We start from the raw sequence: 21,520 nt of genomic DNA, 5'->3' as shown, positions 1-21,520 counted from the left end.
GAGAAAACATGAAACAGCTGTTGTAATCACTGCTTATAAATCTATGAGCTCTAAGAAGCATTTAAAATGGTGAATTAGAAACAATTTACACGAAAGAAAGAAAAGGAACATATATTTTTCTACAGCAGTATGGACATATACTCCTTTTCAAGACTTATTATAAAATTAGTAATATTTATAATATAAAATTGGAAAAAAAAATACCTGCAGCTTTACTTTCTTTTCTACATCAAATAGACTGAGAAATACAAAAGTAATCATTTTTGGAATATCTTCTAAAAATAAAGAGAAAAAAGGAAAATAGGAGTAAAGGAAAATGAGGGAAAGAAATAAGGAAGAGGAAGAGAGTGAGCACACTTAGGGAAATTGGATTTGCAGTCAAATTTTCCTTAATTATTGAATTATTTTAATATATAAGTAATGAGAAAGTCTCAGTAAATATTAACGGCATTTGATTGCATGTATGTTATTTTGAATAATATGAGACCATCTTTTCTACTTCAAAATCATCATGTATTAGTAATCTCTTAATTGTACCCAATTTAATAAAACTTTCTCCACTAAAATTAAGTCACATATACAAGTTATGCAATAATTAGACAATCTTCAGTTCATTGTGATTTATTTTCATATTACTGATGCCATATATAAACATACATAGTCATATGAGTAGAATTAGTTCTTTTTATATCTTCTTTTCATACAATTATTAGCAAATAGTTGTCTTTGATTTTGATTTTTCAAAACAGGTAGCAGTTATTATTTTTCTTCATGTCAGTGCGACAATACTCTCTATACTTGACCTTTTACTACACATTTCTTCACCTGTCATTGTAGTAATTAAGCTTTATCTACTTTTAAATTAAAACTAATATGTGTTATATTCTAAAATGTTAGAAATCCCAGTCAGGTTTTTTTTTTTTTTTTCTTTCAAAGCTAAAGCTGTATTTGAAGCTAACTAGTAGCTCAAGGTTCTTGGAAATCATATTTAATCTACAGTAACCTCATTTATTTCCAATTATAAAATAAAAACAACAGTATATATCTGGTAAAGTTATTGTGAGGATTAAATTCTTTTCTAGAGACCTGGCAAGCAGCTGGGTGAGATAATGCATGGATATGAATTTTCTTTTTTCCAAAACAGTTCTGTTCTACCCATGAGAACATAAGGACATTTGTCTTCATTATCATCATGATGGATTCATTTAGATCAATCATCAGAGAAGTAGCCATTATTTTAATTGTACTATTTTGCTTATAAAGATTTTTTTTTATTTCTGCTTTTGCTTTTAATTGTCTTCGCTTTGTTTTGTGTTCTGCTTCTTTTCAACTTCCCACCATCAAGAATGACATGAAAACACTTCAAACTGAAAGTCTCCTCCAGTCAGAAACCTTGTACCTGCTAAATGTGTAATTTTGGAGTTGGTGGGGAGATGAAGAATCTTTTAGCTTCTTTATTGTGGAAATGAAAAATCTAAAGATCCAACTAGGTCCATGAGGTACAGAGGATGCTCCCACCTCAGAATCCTGACAAAGTCTCCTCCATTATTTTATACAGTACAGTTTTGTTTTATTGCTTCCATACCACACCTCCAAACAAGACAAAAACAACAAACAAAACAAAACTTGAATACAAATGACAATTAATACTCCAAACGCCAAAACATGTTTAAAAAAATCCTGTACTATTTACAGGAGCAGACAAGTAACACAAAGCAGCTTATGTGTCCAAGAATGTACAAACCAAAAGTTCAGAAATGGATTGAGAACTTTTAACCCATGGATACAATCTCTCCCTCAACTACAACATATATGTCGAGCTTATGCCAAAAGGTGCCCTGACCCCCATCTGGATGTTCCCATAGGAAATATGTTAAAAAGTCTAGTTCAGTTCCTGACTATTCATAGAGCCTAATTATAGGGCCTCTATTTTCTTGGATAAGAGCTTCAGAATCCTAGACGTTCTTATGCATTCTTTGCTTTGCTCACTCAGTCTTGCTTTGCTTATTTGTTCCATCTTCCCGCTACTACATTTTCTTCCTTTCTAGCTACCTTTCCTTTTCCTCAGTCTGAGGTCTGAAAATAGGATCCGAATCTCTCTTCTGTAAAGACAACTCTGGTGGCTCCTGTGCCTTTCTGGGGTGCCGCCCTCTCATGTGCACTCTAGTGCAGCTCCTACAATGGATTAAGCTCACAGGTGATCTAAGTTGAGGTGACATCATTAAATGAATTTCAAATGCATTTTGTTGCAGAACATGTAGTAAAAAGGTACAGACTTTGAAACAAACACACTGGGTTCAAATGTCAATTTGCCACTTTCTAGTTTTAGTTTGTGTGATCTTAGTAAAATTAACCTTCCAAGCTTTCAGTTGCTCCTGAAACGGTGGCTCGCAGGATGTTGTCAAGCTTAAAAGAGTGAATATGAATAAAACATTTAACAGTACAGGCACATAGCAGCTTTTTGCAAATGTGTCAACCCTTCTTCTTGTTTTACCACTCCAGTTAAAATATCCTGACAATTCTGATATTCAGAATCTTAGATCTTATTTCTTGGGATCGCTATTATTTCTAGTATATTATTGCTTTTTACACTGCACTTGAAAGTCAAACAATTCCCTTTGGCCTACTTTTGTATTTTCTAGGAACAAGCTCCTTTTCCCCTCAGCTTTCGTTCCATTCCCTGTAAGTGCAGATGAAAATAACTATGCTCTCCTGAGGTCTGCTCAGGGGAACACCCTGGCTGGTCTTTCCCTTGATGATGACAGGTTGCCCTCGGCTAAGACTTTCCCCTTCATCAGATTTTTACCAGAAGTCAGATTTTTCACCCAATTCTGTGCTTCCTGAATGCTTAATTTCTTATACCCTTAGTTCCTGATCAAGGCATTTTATTTATGGTCTCTCTATTCCTGTAACATATATTTAATCATTAACAACATGCCTGGTTGGTCTGGTTTATTTCTCTTTTAAATTGAAATGAAAATATTCACACTTGCACTCATACCAACAATTCTTAGAAAGCTTCAAAGTCTTTAAAGGGTTTGCCATGAGTAGCTGGCCTGGTCGGACGGTACCAGGTTGAGCGTGCTCCTATCTTCCAGTGCTCCAATGGCCAGAGTGGTGGCAGCAATACCAACAAATACTAGTACAAAAACAAAAACAGAAGCAAACAAAAGACCCCACCACTTTATCTAGGATTATCTCTCACTGAAATTTGAAATTGCTTTAAACTTTTAAATCTAACTAGCAAGTATTGAGGATTTTCTTTGTGCCAAGTACTAAGATTTATGAGCCTCCAATATTTAAAATCTAATCCAGGTTTTGAAATCATAATCAGTATGTTTATTGTGGGAGACAGTGTAAACATTTTTTAGCATGAATTGGTTTCTAACATTATGTACTGAGAGCAATAACCACTCAAGGCCTGGTAATGAAGTATGAAAGAAATCCAACTAAAACTTGATTTCTTTCAGTGTTATTTGGTTAAACTGCTAACAGACTTTTTTTTCCCCTTGTTCATAATAGTATTCTGGATTTAAATTCATTTTCACCTGAATAAAGACTGAAGCTCCCCCCACATTTAACTACATTATTCTATTGCTGCTGGTCTGTGTGGGCCTTGAGGAGCACAACCTGACTTAAATGGGCTCTATTATTACTGTTCAAGTTCCCTCCCCACCTCCCTCTCCAACCACTAACTGTGCCAAAGAAAGCCACCGCTGTCACAAAACAAGGAGTCTTCACTGTTGTGACATTTCATTTATCTGGGCAGCAACATTCTTGAAAGGCGACTTGCCTAGCTCTAAGTGAAGTATGGAAGACAATCAAATGCAGTTAAACAAACCAGTGTTGACATATTAAATCATGCTTGAACCAAGAGAGCAAACACAGATGACACACAGAACCTTCTAAAGAGAATTTAAAATAAATAAGTAATACAGGCCAGTCTCGTTCTAAAAAAAGAAGCTTTTAGCATTGGAAAATATTGGGATTAGGTGAATATTTAAAAATCATTCACAGGACAAAGTAATTATGTTGCTTTCAGATTGTGAGGCATAAAAGTAGTGTGGGAAAAGAAAGCCTAAGGGAAACATGGGAAACTGGTGAAATCACATCACATGACTTTTCCAACCCATAGAATGGAAAATAAAACTTTGATAGTCTCGTTTTTTATTTTATTTTAGATATGTCCTAATGGAATCCTTTCAAAATACTTTGAATTCATCAGAGGAAAAGCTCTTATGCATATGGAGTAGTGTATTATGATTCTCTTTTACAATCACACAGCAGGAACTTTCCAGCATTCATTCTCCACGTCTGATTCCTGCTAACAGTTCCATCAAAGAAATGGAGTTATCCATCAGTCAAATTATCATCTGCTCTAATTGTTACTTCCTCCAAACTGTGGTTCTTCTTTCTTTCCTTACCTTTTCTTTTTATAAACTACACCTTTACAGTGCTCAAATGAGCAGGATATCTTCAAGCTCAGAAAAGATGAAAGCATATCAACAAATCACTTTGGTTCTTACAGATGAAACACTACTGGTCAGGCGTAAATGCAGACAAAGCATTTAAGCACCAAAGAAAATCAAATATTTAAAGACAAGATGTGATCTACACGCATGACAAGAAATAATAAAGGATATAAAAGCATTTTCATGTAACGAAAACCAGCTATGAGATCATGTATAGCTTAGAATTCATATTTTTACTGTTATTGCGAATTACACACTTCCTAAAAAGAACTATGCCAGGGTTGGTAATTCCATGCCTTCCTGACTTATAATAATTGTCACGTCTTTCTAGACTAAGGGATGAGTTACATTTAAAGGCAATAATTGTACAATTTCCGTAAAAGGCATACTTTTCTATGAGTAGCATAAATTGGAGAGAGAGACAGAGATACAAATTAAGCTACACTTGCTATTAGATAGTTTTCTATGCAACCCTTTAAATTAGGTAAGTAGATTTCTCAAGGTTAATCTATCCAGGGGGTACATTAAATAAATCTATAGAGGTAAAGCACAAAATATTTAACATATTAATCCTAGATATGGACCTAGGAAGTAGCAGTACTTTTTATTCAGGTTTATCATTGATGCAATATACAATTAAAACTACAAATCAATCATTGTGATTGAGTGTGGTTTTACACTGTACAAAGTCAAAAAGTAAAACAAAGCGTCTGAAGTAAAATATATAATTTTAAGGCTTAAATTAAAATATGGTGGTTGTGTGATATCAGACAGGTTAATCCCTTCCCCAACTTCCCACTCCAGACCTCATTTTCCTTATTAGCTTACTGACCTTCATAAAATTTTCAACTCATATGTTACATTTTATTAAGGTAATGAAACAAGATATGCTAAAATGTAAATATATTATTATCCTGTCTAAAATAAAAGTTTTCCTTTTCCACATGGAAGGATCATTGTGTTGCACTTACATTTTGCAATGAAGAGATTATGAAATAGACCAATATTTATGTCTGTATTATATCTTCATTTTAGTTGATTGAATCTTATTGCGTAACTAGTATACATGACACCTCTAAAGTCTGCCTTTTTGTTTTCTTTCTTATACAGACGAACAATGATATTATACTTACGCCTGCGACGTTGACTGAGTGAACCAAAATTTAATCTTTCTCATATCATTAGGACGTCTATGCCTAAACTATTTTAAAAAAATAGTTTTCCTGATATCCCAAGTTTCTCATTATCTTATTTCATACTCCTTTCTCAAAGACTCAAAGGAAAGACTGTTGCCTGATTCATTTTAATTTAATTTTTTTTAGAAAAGCTTCAGAGATTGGTCGATCCAAAAAGGACGAAAACAAAAAAATTGTAAAGAGGGAGAGGGAAATTGTTTTTTTCCTAAGTCATGTAAATCATTTTAATTCTAAGTTACTTACAGAAGGAGGAAAAGAAAAGTCGCGCTTTTCTTCTGTCATTACAAGTTACCAATGACAATGCTTATAACAGAGAAGTTACTTTAACTTGCCAATTTTTTTCAGACAGCTTAACTAATATGTTTTCAGTATTGCTATTTAAGTAAATAACAACATGAGTTTTGAGTAAAACTTAAATGAAAGGTATCTTTGAAAACATAAACATTCTTCATTTTTTACCTAATAAAAAACTGTGAATTTAGTATTGAGGGGGTCAAATAATTTCACAAATTTTATCTTCCTATCAGTTTACAGTAACTTTTTTTTTTAAGTAAATATTTTGTATTTGGCATGGTGTACCTGGGGAGCTATAAAATTTAGAATTTGTGAGTTCTCAGAAGGCTTTCAGTACCAACCATGTGAAGGTGTAAGAAAACCTGAAAATGTTTCAGGTACAAGCACCAAAAAACAAAACAAAACAAAAATCCTAAACTAAGTATAACAGTTTTAGGTTCCTGTTATGTTTCGTTTTAACACAAATTCCATTAAAATTAATAAATTGAAAATGTCTGCAGTGGCAATCCACACAGGGCAAAAACAAAGGGAAGCCAAAGCCTGGAGTGGTGGAGTGCCAGAGCATATCCTAGGCGGCCCTGCAAGCTCAGTGGCATGAGGCAGGCTCTGGGAAACAAGGCAACTTGAAATTTAATGTCCCAGAATCCAAGGGAAAAGGCCATAGCCTTGTACCAAGTAGGGAGACCTTCAGAAAATCTGAAACTTTGAAAAGCTGGCTACATCTTCAAGAGGACTCCGAGTTAAAAAATAGAAATAAAATAAAATAAAATAAAAGAAAGACAGAAAAAAGAAAAGAAAAGAAAAGAAAAGTGCCCATGTGCACAAGGAAAGCACAAAGACGCTGTTATCTGATAACCTTCAAATGGGAAGAAGAAAGCACAACCTTCCTTCAAGAATCAAAATCAGTGGCCTTCTCCGGGTGAGGTTTTGGGGTGCAAATTCGTAGTAATCACCAAAAGTCAAACACACATGACTTTCAAATCTTACAACACATGTCAACCCTGGTTTCATGTAACAATCAACTAAGAAACATTTTTAAAAATATTGAACCTCTGGCTAGCACCATACCCTGATACCAGAATTTCTCCTTGGTATGGTCAACAACAATGCTGTTTAAAATGATTGTGTTGCACTTTAAATGTTGAGCACAGAAGAATTAGATAAAATTTGGTCCCAATAATGCACATCAGTAAGAGGAAATGCTAAATCATGTGAGAAACCCCTCTAGGTCAGTAAGAAAAAGACAAGCATCCCAAAAGGGGGCAAAATAAACAAACAGCTAATTTACAAATTGAACTCATTAGAACATGGATGCATCTCTACTTTTTTCTCTACTTTTCTGTTGTTTGACTTTTCCTCTAATTGGCTAAATATTGCCTATTTATGATAATGGGATAGAGAAATGATAGTAAATCTGTAACTCTTAAGTCATAATGCAATTATCAGAAAGAAGTGTTATTAGTTCTAATACTATCAAAAATTAAATAATTACCATATATATGATAAAAGATACTGAGCATTTTGAGGGGGGAAATAAACATTTAACTAATGCACAATGGCTCTAAAAACATTGATACCGTACTATTATTACATATATACAAGGGACTAAGATAAATAAATTACTGTTCTTGACCTTATATACTAACATGGTCCTAATTTATCTGTACCTAAGTATCCCAATCTGTGAAATAAAAAAGAAAAACACATTCACTGCAAAAGTACTTCTTAAATTTGAGTGTACATAAAACTCACCAAGGAATGTGCTAAAATGTAGATTCAGATTTGACATTCTAGGGTAAGGCTGAGATTCTTCCTTTCTAAAAAATTCCCAGGTGATGTCAATGCTGCCGGTCCATGTACCATTTCTAAATAGGCAGACATTACTTGAAGCTACATGAACACTTTACAGGTGAAGATTATAACATTCAATATTTCACAGAGGAAGAAAGCAGGACTCAATCTGGTTTTGTAACTTGACCACAGTTACGTATTTACCAAATGCTAGATTGAGATTTGAGCGGAGGCCGGCATCACTTTTAAGTCCTATGCCGTTAATCTGCTACGCACACAAATACCTCGTGATGCTTTCAGAGATCAATTTTAATGTTTGGAATCTATTGAATGATTTTATGCAAGTATTGGCTACTTTGTTTCTTATACTTTGCATTCCTTTTTTGAACTATTAGTTCTCAAGAATCTGAGAACTGATACTGAGATATTTCCTAAATCACACTCTAAGTTTTCACCATCAAATTTCTCTGTACACACTTTTCCCAAGAGAGAGGTTCTGTTTTATGTTATCAGACTTTATGTAAGTTCTTTTGCTGGTATCTGAATAACAAGAAAATAAGCAAACAATAAAACAAAGGGACTATTTTTTGGTGTCCTGGAACATTTAAATGTTGTAAATTTTAAATATATAAAGCTTTTGTGAGGTCTTTATCATTAAAATCTTTTCCTGATAGTTATCATTTTATAAAATGCATTATAATAAAAGGAGCTTATCCAGTGCATATTATTTTAATAAATGTTTATTATTAAGAGGTGTTTACACAAGTATGAGACATTTCAACATAAAATATAATCATTAATTCTCCATCCATATAACCATGATGAAACTCAAGTCCATTAATGTTAAGATTCATTTGCACAGTAACAATATGGAACATGTCATCATCATATAAAACATCCTAGAAACCTGCCCAAAGTGAAATTTACAAAGTAGTTATTACTGTTACTGTAAATATGAAGTATAGCATTTGCCTGTTACATTTATTCTAAACTAAAAATATATACAACCTCAAGACTTTCACTAGTATAATTTATTTTATGAGTGAGAAAGTAGGAGTTTAAGCCAGATTTAAAAGTTTGACCAGAAATAAATCACAAGGTTTTTGGTTCTTCTATGTTTTTTCTTTCATTGCCAAGTCCCCGTATTTGTCCATCCACATAGAGCAGAAGAGTCACTAGTCATTAACCATTGTCCAACCAATGAAACGAGTTTTTTAAGAAAAAAAAATGGGTTTTATACTTTCAACGGGTATAATAATTTACAAATAACCATCCACCAACACCACACATAAATAAACTGGATTGTTTCATGTTTGATATGCATACATTTGACCCTAGATATTTATTAGGAGTTTTCTGTCTTTAAGATAATAATAAATGTGTAAAAACATCATATTTTAGCTGGTAAGTTCAGGAATCATCAGGTCTTTTGTTTCTCAGATTTTAATAAGCCAATACATTTTTGAAAGTGTAATTTTAGAAAGAAATGACAAATACATAAAATTAACGTATTAAAATAGATTTCTGCACTGGAAGCTCCCTCTGTTAGCTGCACTGTTTCCCATATTTTTCACAGCCCCCCCCCATTTCTATTTTAAATGCCACCATTTCAGAAAACAAAACAAAACATTTTCTTATTTCCCTATCTAAAATACCACACTTCACCCACACAGCCATTAGAAAATTTCACAAATTTTAACTGTGGATGTGAGTCTATATGCATGTTTGTATGCATATATGTCAACATTCCTAGGATACAAGAATTGTAAAGGCTGGATAGAGTGCCTACTACAAAAACAACTTATAGAATGAGTGATAATGTCTACCCAGATAGCAAATTTTCAGTTTTGTACTTCTAACAAAAATTTTATAAAGGAAGTTCTATAAAACTTACATAGTTTTATTTACCCAATGGAAAAATGTAGCATTATTATTTGATAAATTAAATTGCTCAGGAATATACTACGTACTTAGAGAAAACTAGATAATTTTATAACCTGTCCCTATACTTTATTTTATAAGGAAGACACATATGCCTATAAATACATTTTATTTTTAATGACAGCTAAAATAAATAATCTTAATTGAATAAATACAGTGTGCTAGGTAGTGTGCCAAGTAATTTTTATATAATATCTCACAAGATTTTTATGAGCTAGTTAGAGATGAGGAAAGCAAAGAACAGAGAGATTTGGCAATTTGCATGGGGATATAGCGTTGGTAGATGGCAGAGGTGGAATAAGATTCTATTCATTTTTACTCAGAATTCATGTGTTTAAACTACTAGGGTATGCTGCCTCTTACAAGCAGCATATTTCCCACCATATTCAAATTCAATTAGTCACATTTAAACATGTACATCTCCTTCATTCTCCCAAATTTAAAGAAAAATGTTCAATTTTGCAAAGATATGCAGTCCGTAAACATATCTACAAACATATTTTGTGTCAGTGGCATGTGTGTTCATTTGGGGAGGGAAGAAGTATTTGGGTTAGTGGTTCTCCAATGGGAGTGATTTTGCCCCCGGGGAATATTTGGAAATATCTAGACACATTCTTGACTGTCAAACTGGGGAGTGGGGTGTCCTACTGCATCTAGAGGGTAGAACCCAAGAAAGCTGCTAAATAGTCTACAACGAACAAGACAACATCCCTCTCCCCACCAGCAAAAATTATCTGGCCCAAAATTTCAATAGCTTCAGTGTTGAAAAACCTAGATTTAGAAAAAACAAACAAACAAAACGGACAAACAACAACAACAAAAATTGCAGAATACTCTCTAAAATTTTATTAGAACTAATCTAAAAGTAGGCCAGGGAGCAGTTAAAATAGGGGGAAAAAAAGACTATTTGAATTATTCTCTTATGTAATGTTTGTAAGTGGGTGAAATGATTTGGCTACTTAATTGCCTTGGTTGTTGCTCACCAAAGCAGAACACACACACACACACACTCACCGACACATCTCACATGGGCACCGTTGATATTCTGTACTTCCATAATTGCCATCATTTGTTCAAATTTTGAAATTAAAATAGGTTCCTTTTGTTACGTATAATAACATACTAAATAGAACGATAAGTTCAACCCCTTCGATGTTTTTTGGTAATGTGCCTAATTAAAAATAACTAGGCTCTCTAATGCATAATTACATGAACACCTAATATACTATATTTCCAGCCAATTTTGTTTCAATCATAAATATGCACCAGAAGTATGAATGATCAACATTCTACTCCCTGCTGTAACTGTACTGTTTCTGAATCAAGGCTCTTTTTTGAATTGGGTATTTTCACTACATTTTCCTTGCTGTGCAATCATCTCCCAGTTGGACAATTAATAAGTACTTTTTCTCCACAGCCCTTGACGTGTAACCCTCCTTATCCTGTATTTTAGCCTGTATTGTATACCTTCTTCACTCTGACTGGTTTTGGCAGTGACCCACAATCTGAATCTCTTTCCTCCATTTGATATAAGTGAAACTATAATTATCTAGGGCTAATTTCAAATTACTACTTCATTCCACCAGCAACTGATGAAGATTAGTGGTCTTGCCTTGCACCTGAGTAAGTCAGCAACATAATCACAAGAGAACTCAGCAGGCAACATTTGATTCATGTGAACTCAATTACTTCTGTCAAAAACATTCACTTCAATAAAAGGCAGAAACTTCTAAAATGTGTTTTTGCTAACCATTTTCTACTAAAAAAAAAAGTCTCACATGAGTCTTAGGGGAAAAAATAGCATGAATTTCATCAGAAATAATAATAAATAACAAGTGGGGAAACACACTGGGATAAATGGATTTGAGACACTATTTGTTTCTGAAAATAATAATAAAAAATAAAGACTTCCAAGTAAGAAATCTGTAGACTTAAATCGGTTTATTATAGAAAATTTAGACATATAAGTAAGACTTACAAAAATAAATGTACACTATATTTTAAGTTCACACAATAGAAATGAGTATTTGGTTACCTCGTCAAAACCAGATTATTATGGGTGAGGTAGTCTATTTCTCTTAAAGAAATTTAAACGAGAGGAAGTTATATGAAGATGACAGATCACAAATTGCTAAATTGACCAGGACTCCAGACTCACTGCTTGGTCATCCGGATTGAGGCCATATGTTAATGAGCTGCCTAGCATTCTGAATCTTGAAGGTTTAGTTTGTAAAAGACCGTGTGTCAACTCCATCATGTCAAGCACATATAACAAGTCACATAAGCATGATATGACAGCAAGTACTCAGTCACCTGCCAGCACAGACTAAAAAATATTAACATATGGAAATCATTGCCACAGACATATTCAAACTTTAGCTTCTCAATAATATAATTATTTTTAATTAAATTCTAATATAGTTTGGTTACTGAGAAACTGAATAATTAAATGTCATCATGTAATATGGCCATATTATATTTAAATATGTGATGTTCTGTGCTCTGTAAAGTTCAATAAATTGTCTTCTCTAATAGCTAATATGTGAAGTACCAATCACATAAGACTTAATACCTTGAATGTGAAATTTGGCCTGAGAGTCTTAGAACTAAGAAATGATTAAGCTAAAAGACTTAATATCCATCAGTTTTCAGACCAAGGAGATATTTTACAGATAATACAAAGGTAAAATGAATCAACACAATGTGTTATTTAACACAGAATAACACGGTATTCTTTTACACCTTTGCAGTTTTACTTTACTCTCTTTTGAATTAATTGTTCTTCTCTTTTGCTTTTTGACTTCTTTCTCATCCCTTAGGTTAAGGAGTACACAGTCTGCTATTCCTGCCATCAAGGAGTATGTAGACTAACAGGAGTAGAAAAAATAATTAAACAGATAAGAAGTATGCAAATAGATGTAAAATAATAGTTCTAAATGGTTCTATGAAGGAAAGACATATGAGTAAACAGTGATGCTTGATTTAGCCTTGATTGATTGGGGCATCTTCTCTGTAGAAGGGATACTGGAGCACACATCTGAAGGATTAGTGTATGTTAGATACAAGAATAATTCATGGAAGAGAACATATTCTTAAAACAACAAGTAGTGAAAATGAGCAAATTGTCTTTGAGAAACTGGAAAAAGCTAGTTTGGCTAGTGCGTAGGGAAGGGGAGAAAGAAAATTTAAGATGAGTCATGAAAGGTAACTGGAGCAAAACCATACAGCCTCTTAATGAAAAAACTTTGTCTTAAAGGAGACCACTGAAGTGTATAAAGAGTGTGTGTGTGTGTGTGTGTATGTGTGTGTGTAGAGGGGAGGTTCCAGGGGTGGGATGGGTGTAAGAAACAAATGTTTGCATTTGTTATAGGTGATATATTCATATGGTTAAAAAACCAAAACTATATATAAAGTCATTCATTAAATTTGAAAACAAAGTTTCAACAAGGTTTACCTCTATATTGAAGGAAAAAGGAAATAGAGAGAAGTAGATAATTTAAAGAGAAAGTTGACTGGTAATTTCTGTAAACATTTTGTGATGGATTGGAACTGGATAGCGAGTAGGAAAGAGATGAGAAAAATTATCCCTAAATTTCTGGCTTATTTAGAAGGATGGTTCCAAATCATCAAGATCCCCACTCAGAGGTTTGAGACTAGCAGGTTAACATTGTAAAATGAGCTACAGTCATGGTGGCATTTTATAGCACATACACACACACACACTTACATGTACTTATTGTGTATAGATAGAAATGTTTCAACAATATCTATGATGCTTTAGTTCTCCAAAGCAAACCCTCAAGATTTATTTATTCATTCAATCAGTCATTAAATCATTTATGTATAGAATAAACACTTGAAATTCTTCCTAGAGTGCCATCACATACCATTGGTACATAGTAAAATACCAACAGGCATTAATCACACAGACTGCATGTGTGAAACATTCTCTGGGCTGTGTAGTAAGCTTTTTGCATCAACTCTGCCAACCACTGCTCCTACTACCAGGGGAGGAAGATAAATGCATGAATTAAGACAGAGTCCAGTTAAGTAAACTTTTCTACAATGAAATGTCTCCAGTTAATCCACTGTCCCTCAATTAAGGGTCTACTTTTCAATTATTAAGAGAAGATCATGAAAAGAGAAAGAAAAGATGTATGCTAACACTTGCACTAAGACAGCATTGCATTCTGTCAGAACGCTGCTTCCCAAGATTTTTGTCACTATCACTAGCAGAATGTTTTAATCTCATCAACAATCAAAATGCATCCTCAAAACATGGAGAGAGGTCTCTCATATTATCTGTCAATCAAAATAAAGACAAAGGTCATAGTGGTCTGAACTAAGTGATCACATATTCTCTAAAATGATAGAAATGAACAATCAAATAGAGTATGTTGTTTTATAATACTAATAAACAAATTTTTAGAAATAATAAGATTTATATTTACAATATTTTAGACAGAAATATGTTCAGTGGATTGCTTATAACTCCTGCTTTTGATCCTTTAATTACATAAAACCTCACCTTAAACCAATAAGTTTGCTCAAAAATAAAAAACTAATATTCGAACATTCTTTAATTCCAATCTTGAAGAAATTATGATTCATTTCCCCAATAAGCTGATAAGCATTTTAGAAACATAATTTTGATTTAACAAAACTTTCAGATGTGCTTGTGTAGATATAAAATCAAGTGTAGAAAGTTGTAACTTGCATGGAAAAACAACAGAATTAATAGTAGATGGTATTTCAAAGATACAAAATAGAAACTGGTGCTGAAAAAGGAATTTCAAGTGAAGTGCAATGTGTTTCTGGAGAGAATTAATTAACCAAAGTTATTATAATTTACAGGTAATTTCCCTAGTTTTGTTTCCCTGGATCGATAATCAATCTATAGTCAAGCATGAACAAATGAGGAAGTCTGATTCATGTAATAGAGTGGACTTAGGAAAAATAAATGTACCTGAAACTACCAGGTAGGACCAAGGGGCTGCTCAGCATCCAAAGTTCCCTCAGTTAATACTCATTAACTTTCATTACCTATTTAGTACACTCACATCATGATGAAAACAAGTTCAGGATCATGAGGGCGAGTAATTTAAATTAAAAAAATGCTTGCTTTCTTTCCCATAAACTGCTCTTTGCTTTGATATAAAATACTCCCTTGTTCCAGAAAGCCATTGACAAATTTCCAGTTTAAACGGCCAACTCACCACACTGTGGGCAAAATGAGGGCATTTTCAAATGAAGACAGAAGCATGCATGATCAAGTTTCAATTTAAAAGAAAATAAAACAGAAAGAAAAAAAAAATCCCCAAGGGCAAATTGCTTTAAAATGACCTTTTGTATGGGTTCTATCTTCAAATAGTTATTTTCGTGGGGCACTGCTTATTATGCATTTAAAAATATCTGTAATTTTTAAAAAGCAAGCACGTAATTGCAATCATATGTAAACAACTCAGTAAACTAATCCTCTCAGTTTACAAATGTTTTGCTGTAAAGTTCATATGGCTGAACTTTTTTTTTTCTGAAGAATTTTAAAAGGCAGTTAAAACATGCCAAAACAAGTCTAACCAAAGATTTTGCATTTAAATTTGATACAGCAAATAAAGAGTAGAAGACAAGTTCATGGAGAGAAAATAGAAGCAGCAGACAATAATTATACAATGAAGGTTAGTAGTCCCTTGGTTTGAGTTTTCAAAATAAAATTTCTAAAAGCAAAGTGAATATGAAATATTACACTGCAAGTCAGACACCCTCTGAGTATTAATTATGTATATCCAATAAAACATTACATTAAATCTTTCACGGTTGCCAGAAATTTCAAAATTCTGAAAAGAGAAAAATCAAACTTGAGAGAAATAATCTCCATAAATTAGCAAAGTAAAAGGTCATTTGCTCATAATCATTGGAGGAAATACATATACATGATCCAACTGAAGCAGACAGCCCCTGCAGATCCGGAGGCAAACTCTTACCTTGACAGGTGCCATTTTTCTCTTCATATCCTGCCTTGCACATGCATTTCCCGATGGGCACCAGCCACTCCCCTTCGGCGCTGCAGTGCATTTTGGGAGGTTCATCGGTCACAGAATGGTTGACACAGGAGCCTGACACTTCGAGCAATTGGGAAGAATCGGCTCCAGTGATGGTGTCAGGGAAGACAGCCAAGTGTCGTACCACAGAAGGGCATTTTTTATAGTATACACGCACAGAAACCAGAGCAATGCAAGCACCAACATCTTGAAAAGCAAGATAAAATCCCTTTCTGCTTAGAGGTCCTACATCTCTGACCTCTGTATTCAGTTTCATAACACGGTCACCAAGATCAAGTTCTGTAAAGCTCTCATCGGCAGCAATGGTATCAATTTTGATGTACTGGTTTTCCTTGATGTTTCTCCCATTCTGATTATCTGACTCAAAGTAATACATGTTAAAGGTTTCCTTACAGGTCCCTAGTCCTCCAGGAAGGCTGTTGCAGTCTCGCAGGGTAAATTTGAGTTCTATGAAGATTCTGGAAGCACCTTCATTGGAGATCCAACTGGTCAAAAGCCAGTTATTCTGATTCTGTTCCATCACTTTGCATACTTGGTATGTGTGGATAGGGGCATAATTTTCATCCACTTCACCAATCTCTTCCCACTGTACAATATAAAACAGAAAGATAAAAAAATTCAAAAAATAGAAAATGACCAGGAACTATAGCAAAAATTGTAAAAGAAAACTAATTGAGATACAGAAATTTCGTATCCTCAGTATGTGGTATTTACAGAAGGAACTGGATATAAAGCATTGGGAGAAGAGAATCACAAAGTTTTTATTGTCATTTTTAAATTAAAAGTAAATTAAGAAATTATCATTCTTCATTTCCATCATAACTCTAAGACAAACACATATGAATATGCCCCAGGGCTGGGGGGAGGAGTCACGTAAAAGAAATTTATGCCCCAGGGTAGGGGGGAGGAGTCACATAAAAGAAATTTAAATGTGGGTGAAGTTAACAAAATGAAGCAAAGAAAGAAAAATATGTATATTTTGAATAAAGTTCAGCATATACATAAATAGAGTAGAAAAAATTTAAGAAGAATGCAAGAAATGCAATTAAAAAAATGAAATAAGGGAAAAAAGGACCACAAATTTGAAAAAGAAGGGAGAAAATGTAACATAAAAATACAGTTATTTATTTAAATCTGTCATGTCACAAATAACACATCAATGGAATAAAAGTTGAAAGAAAATCCATTAGTTTAAAATTAATAATATATCTTGATTTCACTGAACCCATCTATTCAGGACTCTCACAAATTGGCTAGCTAAATATTAATTCACAAATTTATCTGCATATATAAACATTGAGACAGATACGAAAGAAAGATTAAAAATTACAGATTAAGAATATGGATAACCTCGTCATTTTAAATACTAACTAACTTCTTGTGATATGTTGGGACCCCATTAATTCTTTCTTATCGAGGCATTATTTTATCCACATTGGCCTTAAGAGTTCTGAAGATTTACAGGATGTAAAAAAAAAAAAATTAAGTACAATTTACATAGCTTCCAAAATATTATTTGGCCAAAGAAGAGTTCTAAACCTATCTCTTTCCTAGTAAAATACTCCAGTTTTGAGAATCTCGATGTACCATAACCACTTCCTGAACAGTACAGAGCCAAATTTTTATTTTTCAATGAAGACGTAATTATAATTTAAGGAATTTCTGAAACCTGTAAAAAATTTGTGTGTACAAAAACGGTATCTAATTTTAAATCTTTAAATACCACTGAAACAGAAAGTACAATGAAACCATACTGACTTTCAAAAAATCCAGAATGTGTGATTTCAGACATTAAGTATTGTAGATTAAAAAACTATATAGACACTGATTTCTTACATGTGAAATTAAATATAGCATTATTTCTTGATTCTGTTCTAAAAGCAAAGATGTGAAAAATGCAGAGGCACAAAGGACGCAAAGAAATCTTATACATCAGATAGCTCCTCTTGAAATCTAGCTGCCACATCAGACAGACATAAGCAAAAGATGCTAATGAGGTAAAGCTGTTGAGCTCCTTAAATTCACAAGAGAGAGACATGAAGATTGTATCTTGCCAAACAATTTCCATATTATGTTATTACCTAAAGACTCAGGTCTTTCACTCAATTTCATTTTTGTCCTCTCTCAAAATGTATATAAACTCTACTTAGCTCCTGATTTTCTAAACCTGCTTTCTATTGCAGCACTCCATCATTAAACTACTTACATTTTATTTCCAATGTGATTTAAGTATAAATCTTTTTATATTATAAATGGCACCACATATTATGATCAATATTTCATACATACAAAAAAAAGTCAACTAGTCAAATAAAATGGTAAGAAGTATCAATTTACTGTAACAAGATTAACTAAATACATATTTTTTGAATTAGTAAAATGAAAGATAATATCAAAATCTCTTCTCTATAAAAGAAAATAAAATGTTACCTTATTTCTTTTAAATGTTTGTTTTATGATAATCTTCCGAAACAAAACACAAATATATATATGTATATATGTGTGTGTGTGTGTGTGTGTGTATATATTTTTTATTTTGCCTTGAATCACTTATTGATGACCTATTTCTGGACAATATATTCTAGTAGGATCCTCCTAGCAAGTAAAAGCAAGCAGAATAACAGTATCTTTCAAGATGATAAGCCAAGCAATTCAGCCTTTGTCTGTACAAAGTCCAGGGTACCACAAATATTATTAAAAATGCAAGCCAAGCAGCACTTGACAAGACAGCTTAATAGTTACTGCTTCAGGTGATAATTTCAAAGTATGTGCATAAGCATCTTGTTTCTCTGAATATTCTCAATTAAGAAGAGGGAAACTATAATTTTCTTTGAATTCAGAAACTGTCATGGTGAGATTTTATTTATTTTTCTTTTCAAGTACCCAAAATATAAATGATAACTCACATTGTATATTTCTAGTGAGCAAATAGAATGAGTTTAATTTAAATAATTACGGCCATAAGTCATTCAGAGAATCACACGGGTAATATATCCATCTCCAATATCTGCTGTCATTGAGACACATATACTAAGAAATGGGCAGGAATATTTTATTTATTTTAGGCTAGCTATTTGAAATAAAACTTTGAATTTTTCTAAGCTTTCTTTCCCCTTTAATATGAAGAGAATATCTTGCTGTCCTCAGCAAAAATCAAATATGAAAAAAAAAAAAACACAAGAGGATGAAGAGAAAGAAGTAACACTCACCAAGAACTTTAGAATGTGGCAGACGTATTCCTAGACACTTTTACAAATGCCATGTACAGGATATTACAGTAACTTAATAAAAGGCACTGATAGGAATCAATATTTTCTGTTCATTTTTCTTGGATTTTCCATGACTTCATGATTTATTAAAAATATTTGCTGATCCTTTGATTACTGGAAGTGGTGAGCCTGGACATTTTGGAAGCATGGATGGCTGAATGCGATATGATGGCTGTAGCTCTGCTCTTTAGGTCTAGCAGTTATTCAATGCCATCCCCTGAGCCCATTCACTTCTCTATGTTTATTTTCTCCTTATTGCCCATTCTTTCCCGTTAAGAATAAATAACTGGTTACACAGCTTGGGTTCACTTGATTTATCTCCCAGATTCCTAGGGTTACTCCTTTTCCCTCAGGGCTCTGAAAATTCCATGTCAGTTGCATTCTAAACCCATTGCTGGCCAGGCATCTCACATCAGCCACATTCATCAGAGAAGGGTCAGGGGAGGAAAGAACTTACTTTCATAACCATATGTGTATCATGGAGTTACAAATTTTTCCCCACCCAAGCTGTTAGGAACTAGTTTCTTCCCACCTGCCTCTCATTGCTCTCTTGGCCTTCTGATATCAAGCTCCTGCTGCTTCCTACCCTGTTGGCATTGCTCTCATTTCCAGACCCCCATTTTTTCGTGAAGAACTTGAAAATACTGACTCATGACACATGGGCTGGACCAGAAATCCCTCTTACGTTATGTCCCCAAATTCACAGTAGAAAGCATCATGTGAATGAAGACAATTTTAACCTTTCAAGTTATTAGGGGTGCCCATTATCTAGTTCTGTTTTCATGATTATGTTTCTATTTATCTTGATTCTGTATTGAAAGTCACTACTGAGGCTAAGATGCAGTGGTAAGAAGCTTTGGAGTAGACACTTGAAAAAAAAATGCCACTGTATTGGTCTTGTATAGAAGAAAAATACAAGCCTGAAGCCCTAGTTTTAGTCCCAGCTCTTATAATATCTAGATATATAAGCTGAGATCCAATCTCTGGCATACCAACTATGCAAATCTGTAATGAGAATGAAAACTCTCTATCCTAGGCATCTAATATTCAATAAAGAACATCGGAAAGGGCCCTAAAAGAGCCAGCCCTGTTGTTCATTTTAGAAATAAGAAATTGAAGACCAGATTTAAAAAAGGATTTACTTAAGCTCACACAAGACCAACCTGACTACCTGGGCATCTCCTCTGCCCATATCTTCCTTTGTCTTCTTGTCAGCATGTCTCTGCCTCAAAGTGTGGATTATGCATGGGATTCCTTGATTCATTGCATTAATTGCTACTCAACATTTTTTCCAGACATCATGTGACCATAAGTCTTTTTTTTTCTTTTGCTATATATTTTAATACTCAACCCCAATCTGAGGGAGAGGCATGCATGGTTTTCTTATCATTGACTATATCTTACAGTCTGATGCAATAGGGCAGAGTAGGGCACTTGATATATATTTTTAAATGAGTGAGTTAGTATCAAACATATACATATGACTTCTCAATTCAGAGATCTCACTAATTTGAAATAATTCAAACATAGCGAATAAATAGTTAAATGTTTTGTGCTATCTTTAAAACAAGAAAATACATTTTCTTCTTTGTAAATCGTCAGAATTTTATACGAGCAAATTAGAAAGGTTTATAAAAGCAGATTTTTAAAAAATTAGCTTAGCAATATTTAATTAAAACCACTAAGTATTTATTTAAAGAGAGTGTCTTATTTCCATTATTGATACAATTTTTATGAGCTTAGTTTTACCTATTAACCTGTTGAATGATTTTCACTAGCACTACATTTCACTAATTATAACTGATAACTTAGTTTATTTTATTTGTGAGCCTATGTTTTCAAAATAAGTTTTTATTTTGTCACTCAGTAGCCTTCTTCACCATTCTGTGTAAATCAAAAGCCCGAAATATAGCATATCAGTTCAAGGAACTATGGACTTATTTCATATTTCAGTCAAATAATGTTAGGACCATCTTAGGACTTTCCTTTGCAGAACGACATAAAAATCTGGCAAGGAATCAATTGCCTGCAGCTTTACTCTGACATGACCAAAGCATAACTTTCTTGGAAGACCTTGTTTATCAAATAACTGCCTCTTTACATACATGGAAAGCTGTTCTTCATGCTTTGAGTCACATTTTTTAAATATAATATCTTCTCAAGTTCCTCAAAGCTAAGTAAATTATAGGTTTTAAATTTCATTAAAATATTTTTATATACCATTTATTGTGATTTTCATTGTGCAAATGTGTGTGGTATGTTTTGTTTCACACACACTGTTTTGCTAACTTTACTATGTTTTTTTAAAAAGATGTAAACCTAAGACTGAAAGTCATAAAAACCCTAGAAGAAAATCTAGGCGATACCATTCAGGACATAGACATGAGCAAAGAATTCATAACTAAAACACCAAAATCAATGGCAACAAAAGCCTAAATTGACAAATGAGATATAATTAAACTAAAGAGTTTATGCACAGAAAAAAAAAAAAAAAAAAA

General features: G+C 33.3%; 1 protein-coding gene across 4 annotated transcripts in view; it reads right to left on the bottom strand.

The window, feature by feature from the left end:
* The window catches only part of EPHA5 (EPH receptor A5), a 358,795-nt gene that overhangs the window by 267,738 nt on the left and 69,537 nt on the right, over positions 1–21,520 (bottom strand). For all 4 annotated transcript variants that reach the window (XM_017863470.1, XM_017863467.1, XM_017863469.1 and 1 more), the window contains exon 3: positions 15,676–16,339. In XM_017863470.1, the coding sequence (XP_017718959.1) occupies positions 15,676–16,339 (664 nt within the window). The remainder of the gene's footprint in view (positions 1–15,675; positions 16,340–21,520) is intronic.

The sequence above is a fragment of the Rhinopithecus bieti genome, unplaced genomic scaffold (genome assembly GCF_001698545.2).
Source record: "Rhinopithecus bieti isolate Rb0 unplaced genomic scaffold, ASM169854v2 scaffold_63560, whole genome shotgun sequence".
Lineage (NCBI taxonomy): Eukaryota > Metazoa > Chordata > Mammalia > Primates > Cercopithecidae > Rhinopithecus > Rhinopithecus bieti.
Note: the sequence above shows the minus strand (reverse complement) of the source record. Positions and strands in the feature narration are given on the sequence as shown.